General features: G+C 48.5%; 1 protein-coding gene across 3 annotated transcripts; it reads left to right on the top strand.

The window, feature by feature from the left end:
* The first annotated feature begins 493 nt into the window (after positions 1 to 493).
* Positions 494 to 9,798, top strand: RAB29 (RAB29, member RAS oncogene family). Of its 3 annotated transcripts, none has more exons than XM_074893640.1 (5): positions 494 to 635; positions 2,443 to 2,514; positions 4,157 to 4,338; positions 5,511 to 5,632; positions 6,318 to 9,798. In XM_074893640.1, exons 1-5 carry the CDS (start codon positions 512 to 514, stop codon positions 6,433 to 6,435), a joined length of 618 nt encoding a protein of 205 aa, XP_074749741.1. In that variant the 5' UTR covers positions 494 to 511; the 3' UTR covers positions 6,436 to 9,798. The 3 variants fall into 3 exon arrangements, with proteins under 3 accessions (XP_074749741.1, XP_074749739.1, XP_074749740.1); XM_074893638.1 differs by having other exon boundaries at positions 567 to 628; XM_074893639.1 differs by lacking the exon at positions 494 to 635 and adding an exon at positions 848 to 1,623.
* The last annotated feature ends 1,056 nt before the right edge of the window (positions 9,799 to 10,854 follow it).

Raw genomic sequence — 10,854 nt, 5'->3', positions numbered from 1 at the left:
AGAGGGCAGGGCCTGGGGCGCAGGGGTGCAGAGGACTGGGTCCGGGGGGCGCAGGGGTACATGGGGAAGGGTCCAGGAGTGCATGGGATGGGGTCTGGGGGTGCAGGGGTGCATGGAGCAGGGTGCAGGGGTGTGTGGGGCTGGAGCTGGGAGTGCATGGGACAGGGTTTGGGGGTGCGGGGATACAGAGAGCAGGGTCTGGGGGTGCAGAGGTGCATGGGATGGGGTCTGGGGGTGCGGAGAGCAGGGTCCAGGGCACATGGGGCAGACCCTGGGGGTGCAGGGGTGCAGAGGGCAGGGTCTGGGGGTGTCTGGGGCAGGGGCCAGGGGTGCAGGGGTGCATGGCGCCGGGCGGGGCAGGCAGGGGCAGGCAGGAGCAGGCAGGGGCAGGCAGGAGCAGGCCCCGGCGGAGCGGACTACAGGTCCCGGCAGCCCCGCTGCGGGCAGCGGTTCCGCCGCCGCCTCCCCCTGACCCTCACATGACCGCGGCGGGGCCGGGGCCGGGGCCGGGATGGGGCAGCGCGATCGCATGTTCAAGGTGCTGGTGGTGGGGGACGCCACGGTGGGAAAAACGTCGCTGGTGCAGCGTTACGCGAACGACAGCTTCAACCGGCACTACAAGTCCACGGTGGGGGGTGAGCGGGGCCCGGGGGGGGCCGGGGCGGGGGGCCGGGGCTCGCTCCTCTCCTTCCCCTCAGGCGTGGAAGCAAGAATTTGTGAAAGAAAGGGTATTTCGCAGCTCCTGGTGTGCTCGCAGCCCGCGTTCAGCGAGCCCCGGGGACCAGCCGGGGACTTCTGTCCCTCTCGGCTCAGGCTCGGGGTGCCCCAGTGTCCCCCCCACCCCCTCCCCCACCCCCGGGAACAGCCCCCCCAGCAGCGTTAACCGGGAGGGTTTGAGATGAGTCTCCGCTCTCCCGAGCAAAACCAGCAGCGTTGTTCCGAGGTCTGGTTAACGGCCGTGAAACCGCCGCTGGAGTATCGGGGGTGCTCCGGAGAGATGATGGGGGGAGCAGCAGCTTTGTGACAAGGAGGCTGGGAACAAGATCAAGCGGGATCGGTGGTTCTTTGTTTAACATCGGTGTAAATGAATAACCTGAAAGGAGCGGGAGGTGCCAAGGCATCACCCAGAAAATAAATCTCCCTGAGGACCCAAAATAGTGGGGGCCGAGCCTGGTTCCTTAAATCTTCTTATTCATGAATAAGAGGGGATGAATTAGAAGTTGAAAACACCGGAGAGGCACATCCCACTGGGGCAGAGCGCTTGGGCTGTGCCTGTACAGTCACTCCCAGCAGCAGGAGCTGCAGATGTTTTTATTTTTATTTTTATTTTGCTTTTTTTTAATTAGTTCCTGGCTTCGGTAAGTTCCAGCGCTGTTGAGCACGGCTGGCAGCGTAGCTGGACAGTTTTCCCCCTGCAGTGAAAACCTGATGCGTCATAATCTGAGAAAGACGCAGCGTTTCCCCTTTCGACTGCCTGCACCGGTTACAGCTGAGGTGTCGGTGGTGGGACGCGGCGGGTGTGGAGGAGACACGGGGCTCCACAGACCAGGGGCTGAACGGTTCAGGCAGCACAAAGACGGGTGACAGCACCAAATCCAACATTTTACTGGCATTTAGAGTCGGGTGAGGGAAAGCTCTCCAAGCTCTCCAAGCACTGAGGTTTCCAGCGGTTGTTCGGGGTTATGTGCTGGAGGAATTCTTACTCCTGAGCATTTTAATTTCTGCTTCCTTATCTCTTGGTTAGTGTGTCCAGTGCCGGGGTTGCAACTCCAGAGATCAGGAATGGGTGTCTGAGCTCCCTGCTGCGAACAGGGAGCTGTGCGTGGGGTGGTTACAGACCCTGGTGCTCCAGGATCCTGAAAAGCCCCATCATTCGGGGCAGTGGGGTCCACCCAACGCTGCGTTGGCTGGAAAAATTCCACCTTGCTCTGCTTCTGCCTGAAGAATTGCAGAGCAGCATCTCTGCTGCCCTTCGTGAGGGCTCTGACAGCAGACCTGCCAGGCTGGGCTTTGCAAGCCAGGGAGGAATGCTGCTCCATTCGCTGGGTTATTTAACTCTTAATCTGAAGTGCAGGAAGGGACAAGCCCAGCGCAGCATCCTGGGGAGGGATGAGATGCTGATAACGCGCTTGACTTCTGGTTATCTGAAGACATTTTGTGTGCGTGTGGTCATCCCCGCCGCAGGGCCTGGAGCGGACAGTCTGTGGAGCTCCTCTGGATTTAACACTTATTTTTCAGCTTTCTGCAGTGGAAGAGAGGGGTCAGCACTCGCAGCCCCTCCTGCTCTGGGTCTGGTCTGTGCTGGGGCGGGTGATGGTCCGGTACAAACTGCCGTGGCTGCGGGAGTGGTTGCTGGGTTGGGCTGTGCTGCTGTGGAGGAACAAGCCTCGTGGTGCAGAATGCCCCTAATTAGGTTTCCTTTCTTTTCGGGGGATTCTCTAGTGGATTTTGCTCTGAAGGTGGTCCAGTGGTCGGAATCGGAGACGGTGCGACTTCAGCTCTGGGACATTGCAGGTATGTTCACACGGACCACGAAGCTGCTCAGGAGCAGAATTTAAAGCTCTCAATGGCTTGGCCTTTCTTCTTTTTCTTTTTCTTTCTGTAGGAGTCTGCTACAAAATCAGTCCTAAAAGCATGTTGATTCAAGGGCTGGCTTTAGTGCTGTCTCTAGTTTGCACTAGTAATTTAAATATTTAATCAGAAGCCCACCTGCAAAGGACGCAGCAGCACAGATGATAAATCCTATCGAGCCTTTCTTTTCCATTTCAAAGCCAGAGCAGAGTGAATGGGGAAACGGGCTCATTTGTGGCTGGATATGTGACTTCTCAGCTCAGAGTCTTCTGTTCAAATCCTGATTTCTGACATGAGAGCCGGGAATGCCCGATCCTTGCGTGGAGCAGCTCCAGTGACCTCACGCTGCTCCGGCTGCGGGGATCGAGGGTGTGATCTGGCTGCTCAGTGACCGGTGCAGAGCCAGTGGATCCCTCGGGAGCCGTCACGGCAAGAGGAGACTGTTGGGTGCCCCCGAGGTGGTGGGGCTGGGTCGGCAGTGGGGCACGCGCCGCGGGACAGCGTTATGTGAGGTGAAGTGGAGGGAGGAGCACCCACTCCGGAGGGGCACAGAGGAACACGGTTCCCCAGACTCCCCAGCACCAGAAGACAGGTCGGTGCAGTAGCATCTTTAAAATGGCACCTCTGGATCTGGAGGGGCGAGGAAAACAGGGTTATGGTTTCCTCCGGTTTCACAGCTCAGACGCGTGCGTCTGGAATCCTTAAAAAGAAAACAGGAAGGAGAAGTTTGAAGCAAGAGGGTTGCAGCAAGAAACTGATTTCAATTTCAGCCCCGAAAAGGAGTTTTAAGATTTGGAAAGGAGAGGGGCCGCGCTGGTGACGGTGCTCTTGTGCCCTGAGCAGGAGGGGACACAAGTGTCGCCTGCTGCCTGCAGCGATGGTCCGACGGCTTGAGGTAACTCAGAGCTCTCAGATCTCGATGGTTTCAGAACCAAAAAGCCTGTTGACCAGCTCCAGGGCTGCATGGGAGCCCACGGTGAAGTCTCACCCATGTCAGAAGTGCTGGTTTTCACCGTGCCCCCAGCCCGTGTGACGCGATGCGGATGCTCTGCGGCGCGTCCCCGTCTGCACGAGCACAGTCACACCACGCAGCTGCACGGTGGAGTTACTCTCTGGAGGCAGTTCTGGTTACTCCAGGCAGGCCGTAAGGTGTAAACACTAATAACAGCGTACCTGAGCTGTGATGCTTTCTGTTCAGTATCGCATTTTTCTCTCCGGAGAGGCTGGTCTGTCGCGCTGTGCCCACACAGGCAGCAGGATGTGACAGTGCTGGTGGCACGGTCCTGCCGGCGCAGGGACGCTGGTGTGGTCGGGGACACCACATTTAAATTGTTACACCAGGAGTAACACTTGTGGGAATCTGAGTGCCTGGGTCAGAGCTGCCCAGTTTGTTCCAGCCCTGTGGCTGCAATGCTGAGGTGCCCCAGGCAGGACGCATCTCAGCGCCTGTATTTCCTCATTATTTAGGTGGAGATTGTTAGCGTCAAGCTAGAAAATGGTGTGCCATGATAAACATGTTGTTTGCATGAACAAATCTAAAAATGGTAATTCTGGAGGGTAAATTTTTCTCCTTTTGATCCCAAAGGGCAGGAACGCTTCACGTCCATGACGCGGCTGTACTACAGGGAGGCGTCAGCCTGCGTTATCATGTTTGATGTCACCAACATCAGCACGTTCAGCAACAGCCAGAAGTGGAAGCAGGATTTGGACAGCAAGCTCATGCTGCCAGACGGCAACCCGGTGCCTTGCCTGCTGCTGGCAAACAAAGTGAGCAGCTCTGGCCACGCTCTGTGTGTTTGTACGTGTGCACGTGTGGGTGCGTGGGAGTGCAGAATGGAACGAGACACCTTTAACACTCAGCCTTGCCTAGAGCTGTCCCGTAGCCTGCGGTCTTTTTAATCCTTTTCTTAACTCTCCTTGAATTTTCTTTCTCTAGCAAGGATTCTCCTCCGTAACTCAGACACTGGTAGGACTTAACGCGTGGATGGCGTAAGGAGATGTTAACAACTGCTCTGTCCTAGGACACAGGGCCTTGTGCCGTGCTGTCGGAGCTCGAGCTCTGTAGCTGCTGGATTATACAGCTTTTCTTTTTCTTTTTTTGGTCTTTAACTTGCAGTAGCCTGGGAAGGCTGTGTATGACACTGTAAAGTTTCTGTTCAGAGCTGCCAGAGGGATGTCTAGTTTTCATTTGGATGCAGCGTCAAGTTTCACCGTGTAGATTGGTTGCTGCCTTTTAATGATTTTTTTTTTTTTTCCATTTAAAAACTACCTTGATGTTCTTCATGTGCCAACATTGGCTCAGCAGCCCTTTCCAGATTCAGTTTGAGACTTGCCTGGTTTGAGAAAGCCTAAAACTGGAGATGACTCAAAAATGTGATGGGTGGGCAGCAGAGTGGCTTTTCTTCTCCACTTCTTCACAAGTAATGCTCTCCCCCGATAGCTGTTTTAAGGTACCGGGTTTGCCTGCATTAGGGAACTCTGTGTGACTGTACACACTGCAGTCGCACTAATACAAGCTGTTATGGGACAGGTTTTCTCACTGCCTCTTCGTACGTCCCGTCGGCATCAGCGTGGCTGCCTCGGTGGCACCACACCGGTAACACGTTTCCTTGCTGCTGAGAGGCTGGGCAAATTTTGGATGAGTGACAGTGCTTTTGTGTCCTGTGCTGGATTGAACCTCCATTCCGTGCGTGCTTGACTGAGGTGTGTCAGTATCTCAGATGAGATAAATATATTGTTGCTTGCAACATCCCATTAACAACCTTGCCCTAAGAGCTCTCTATCAGCTTGTGATCTGGGAGATGTGGAGGGCTGAGCCTACCTGCTGCCTGCCTGCCTGCCTGCCTGCACACGGGCAACAACTGGCTGAGGGGGAGAATTCCCCTCCCAGCTTAAAAATTAAAAGGCTAAACTTAAAGTGACTAATTCTTGTTTTACAGTGTGACCTTTCCCCATGGGCAGTGACAAGAGACGAAGTGGATCGGTTCAGCAAAGAAAACGGCTTTTCTGGCTGGGTGGAGACGTCTGTCAAGGAAAATAAGAATATTAATGAGTCCATGAGGTAGGCACCATGACTGGTGATACATCTAAGAGTTAATTCCCTCTTTCAGACACAGCCATCTTTGAGGTGAGGGGAGTAACAAATAGCAGCAATAATGCACAAGTAAATCTCCTGAAGGGAAACTGAATTCTGAAAGGTCAGAAGTTTTTCTCTCCTTGGTTAAGCTCTGACGTGCTTTTGGAAACAGAAATTCTTTGAGCAATACCAGGGGTGTTTTTTCATCTGCTGGCCTCTACCAGGAGGATGGGACTTCTTGTGCAAAGATATTAGAAATTCTTTTGTGATGCACCAATCCTTTGATGGAGAATTTGGCCTTTTCTGAAATGTATTAGACTGGGTATTCGCACCTGATCTTGAGCTTGGGCAGTTGATACCTAGGAAGCCTGTTGCAGTGTCCCAGTCCTAACCTGGACCTGAGGTGAGGTGGTTGCAGTAGGTGTTGTTAGTTATCCAGTCACTGCAGAGTCTTCTGATGCTGCCAGGTAATAGCAGTAATGCTGCTGTCAGTGCTACGAAGTTCCTTAACCTGATTTTTTTAGTCTTTAAAGTTCTGGCTTTTTGTGTCCTTCTAGAATGCATTGCTGTTTCTTTTTTGTACTGCTGAAAAACCATGTGGCCCAATGCTGCTTCTTTAAAAAAAACCAAACAAACACACAAAACAAACTCACATATGTTTGTCTTCTAGAGTCCTGATTGAAAAGATGATGTCCTCATCCACTGGTGATGGAAGTTCCTCTGCTGCTGGGAGTGGGGATTATATTAACATAAAAGAGACAACCCCACCAGGCTGGGCTTGCTGTTAGATGCACTGACTACACCATCTGCCTTGGGTCTAGCAGCAATGTCTTTTTATTATCATCATTTTTTCCTAAATTGGCTGTCACAGGTTTTTGGGGGGTTTTTTCATGTGATCGTGGACTGCCTTCTGTTTAGTGCATATTTGTCCTCAGCAGAGCATTGCTACAATGACTTGGGGTGAGGAGTGGAAAGAAGGGAGGAGTGAGAAGATTCCTTTCTTCCAGTGTAGTAGCAACTGGGAGCTCTGCTGCTAGTCATGTAGCACGGTCCGTGTTCAAGCACGTGGCTTGGATTAATTTTTTTTTTAAATTTTGAGCACTTCTTCTGACATGTGATGGCCTGTCTCAGGCAGGGCGAAGGATGTCGAAGGTATATTTTTAATATTGTTGCACCTTTCATTCCCCACCGCCTGCACCCACCATACACAGAGGCACCAGTCCAAAGCATTAGAGTGACCCTCATTTGATGCACACAGAGTTCAAGCGGTCTCTCCATGCCTGTGGATTCCAGGGTGGGAATACAGCAAACTCTTTACGTTATGCTCTGGAACTATAGACCTCTGCTCGCATGTCCTGGAGAGACCAACACATCCCGTCACTGCCACTGACCGTCCTTAAGATGTGAAGCCAGATGTGGATTAGCACAGTGTCCCATGTAACCAGACCTGTAAAATTATCTATGTGAATTTGAGAAATGGTGTAGCACAGCCCTTGCTGTCGTGTGTACTGTCTGTGGTGCTTAACAGCAGAGACTTCAAGTTTTTGTCAAGAATTGCCCAGTTGCCTTCTGTTCGTTCCTTCTCACTCACCCTCTCTCTAGCACAATCCTATGTATTCTGTTCTGCTGCCACTTTATTAGGGCACGGAGTGCTGAATGAGGAATAGGTTGTAAACTCCTTTGTATGACAGAACAACAGTCCTTTTCACTTTTTGAACACCCTGTATCCTACCATCTCAAATAGCTTTGCAGTTGCTGATGAATTGCCTCCCCACAATTATTCTGTAGCGATGAGTGAATTTGGTGGCAGGGATGGTGCAGGAGAGGCAGCGCTCCCAAAGCCAACCTCTGGGTTTAGTGGTGCGAGGGGGGAGCAAAGGAGAAGACTTTGCAGGACGAAAGGAAAGGAAGAGAACCGCTCCCCACCTGCCTCTTGGTGCCTGCTTTCCCTAGCACGTCCTCAGGTACTCCTTGGTGAGAATGGTTCTTGCCAACAACAAAAAAAACCTGGTAAAAGCACTCTAGATAGTTATCTCAGGAGAGTTAATAGGAAACTCAGTCTGTAGGGCTGGACTTACTGAGCGCTGTATGTGGTTTATTTAAGCGTTTGTGCTGTAGAATTGTCTTGCCCGTGTTTTATGTTAGGATTTGAACACGTGGTCTTCAATAACATTTTCCCCTTCTTGAGTAGTTTAATTTGAAAACAGGACTATAAATTGGTTTGTCCTGATTCCCGCTCGATTAGAACCGCTTTTCTTTGGCAAAGTATTCCTTCTGTCTGTCTTTTCTTACTTTATATAATCAGTGGAGGGAGAAGGTGGTAGGAACGGGAACTGCTTTCACTAAACACAAAAAATCCTGAGTTTTCATTCTCCGGAGTTGCAAAGGATTGATAAGTAAACAGTAAGGGCTAAGAAATTTAGAACTAGTGTTGTTGCATTCCACTGTTTTAATTAAAAGCTAAAATGTCGGGGCTAGGATTCTGTTGTGCAAATATTGCTAAATTCGGTTTTATAGGCACTTAAATATCCCCTTTTCTGTGCTGATGGGATTCACTGTAGAAACGTGTGAGGCATGTAGAACTGGTTAGCAACAAAATTGAACTGTCTTGTTGAATTTTACTTACTAAACACTGTGTTTAAAAAAAAAATGTTTTTTTAATCCTATAAATACTTCTAGTTCTTTATGGAACATGGAGAGAAGGGTCTAATGTTTTAAAGGATCTATCACAAAACCACAAAAATTCATGTGTTATTTATTGATTTCTGCACCTCAGAGCGTTTCAGCAAAGAGGTCAAGTGTTAGAGCTTGGAGAAACCGAGGCACGCAGTAGGAATCTCTGCCCAGGACCAACTAACCACTCAAGTCAGTAGGAGCTTGGCACTGAAAGGAGAATTTCTGTTTCGATGGCCCAGCTGCGAGGCCACGCATCTTTTGCGTGTCAGTTTGATAGGTACCAGTGCCTCTTTGGTGTCTGGACCCCTTAATCTGGACCTCTTTTTCATAAGTGCCTTTCAGAAACAAGCAAAAAGCCAAAGCAAGATCTTTGAAGGTTTTCTTCTATTATACATCATTTCTGTTCTGCCCAGTGGTTTCCGGTACCGGTGTGTGCCTTGGGGGGGTTTTTTCCACACTGCTTACTGCTTGTTAACATCTTAATAGATGCAGTAGACAAATGTCAAAAAACAAGCCTGCACAACAGAAACAGTCGTTGCTTGAGATGGGTATAAAAACCCAAACAGACAGGAAAACGATTTTACTGTGCAGATGTGTGTGTTTTTTCAGAGCTTGCTCTGTGACACATAAGGTGCTTAAAATAGCAAAGCAAAACAAAAAAACAACCCCTTGATTTAGTCCTGTAAACCAAACTGATTCAAAAGCCCGATCTAAACACGCTCTTTGCTGGGATAGGCAGTGTGAAAAGAACGGTCGCCTGTGAAATTGATTGTGCCCAGCTTGTGCTAGCTGAAATAATTCTAATTTTTAAAACAACCGAAAGGGAAAAGCCAACTTGAGTGAAGCGGTTTATGAGAAATATTTTAAACAAAGTCTTGTTCACGCAGACCGATCAAAACTTGAATCTTTCAAATATGAATCAGAAAAGCTTCGTCTTTATTCTGATGAACTATGATTCACTGGTGTTTTGGTCAGGAATGACCTGTTTTGAAAATGAAGGGACTTGATTTTCCCTTCTGCAGTGCCTACTTTGACTTTGTACTCTTAGTGTGACTCTGGGCCAACTGTACCTATTTCCCTCTCTTCCACGTGTTGTTTCTCATTCCTGTAACTTTAATTTGTGGTCATGGGCCTCAAAACCACATGAAGTTTAACGGTGTATTTTATATGTTGATGACAGCACACTATGGGTCCGCACAGCTGAAAATTTTTACTGCAATAGAATTTGAAAGCATGAGGGCAGACTATAGTTCAGAAGTAAGTCAATGATATCAAAACTTAGCTTTTTTTAAAAAAAAAAACTGCTTGCAGGTATGCAGAAGTATTTTAGAGACAGGGTTCTGATTGCTGTAAAGTTGCAGTATTACCATGTTTATATAAAGAGAAGAAACTGCTGGGAGGTTTTTCTCCATATCAATCAGTAACTAATGCAGTATTGCAAAAGTCTGAAATAAAAGTTTGACATTGCTTGTGTAGTAGTAGTTGTCGTTTTCCTGTCTCAACAGTCCTAACAAAGGGGTTCACAAGTTCAAACTAGAAACCGGCGTGCAGTCAGTAACAGGGAATGTGTAAAGCATACAGTGTGAACTGCCCTGTATTGCCAGCAAAACAAATTAGGTGCTTTTTTCACTGAAACATCTTGCCATCTCCATTATTGTAGCCTTACTGACCTACAAGCGGGACATAAGCATGCAAAACTTTCGCATCTGGCAGTGAGTCATAGTGGCTTTTAATCCAATATATCCAGCTAAGAGGAGAAAGAAAAGAATTCCTTGATGTGGTTGTTTGTTAATACACCTTCCTCCTTATGGCTCATTAATTCACAGTGTATTTTGGGGCTGGCTATGCAGGCAGGCAGTTGCTCTGAATGCCCCTCTTTCTTTCCTGATCAGCTTGATTTTCATGAGTATTGACTTGCACGAAGGACAGGGCACATCTGAACTGATCACAAAAGTGGCAGTAATTCCAAAGGAGGCAAATTAAGTTCAAGCAGGGCATTAAATGAACTCGAGTTACTTTTATAATTAGGTAAAAAGCTGACCATATTTGTATTGTCAAACCAGTCTTCTCAGATAATCCGACCTAATAAAAAAAAATTTTAAGTACCACTTTTAATAAAATGGAGGAATAAGTCTCTCTAAAGATTCAAATGCAAAGCTGAAGTGACTTGCTGTTGCAGAAGCTGCCATTTTAGTGGGCTGTGGAATACATTTGATTTTTCCATGGCAAAAGCAGCTCCTTTTCTACAAAAAAAAAAAAAAGAGTGTTTTGGGTTTCTAGGGAATTTAAAGTCTAAAGAACTCAAAACTTTTGCGTAAATCTGCTGACTAGTTGAGGGAAAAGTGGTAATCAGTACTGATAATAAAATCTATACCTGCTGAAATTAATTTTCTGCATTTCTTCGTAAGAAAAATACTGAATTTAGGGCTGATTAATGTAACAAAAAAGTAATGTGCTGTGAAAATATGATGGTATGTAGATTGATGATAAATCCCATCGGACTGTGATCTAATGTAGCCCGGGGGCCCTCT

This window comes from Strix uralensis, chromosome 24 (genome assembly GCF_047716275.1).
Source record: "Strix uralensis isolate ZFMK-TIS-50842 chromosome 24, bStrUra1, whole genome shotgun sequence".
Taxonomy (NCBI): domain Eukaryota; kingdom Metazoa; phylum Chordata; class Aves; order Strigiformes; family Strigidae; genus Strix; species Strix uralensis.
The sequence above is the reverse complement of the archived record's forward strand: the minus strand, read 5'-3'. Positions and strand labels throughout refer to the sequence as shown.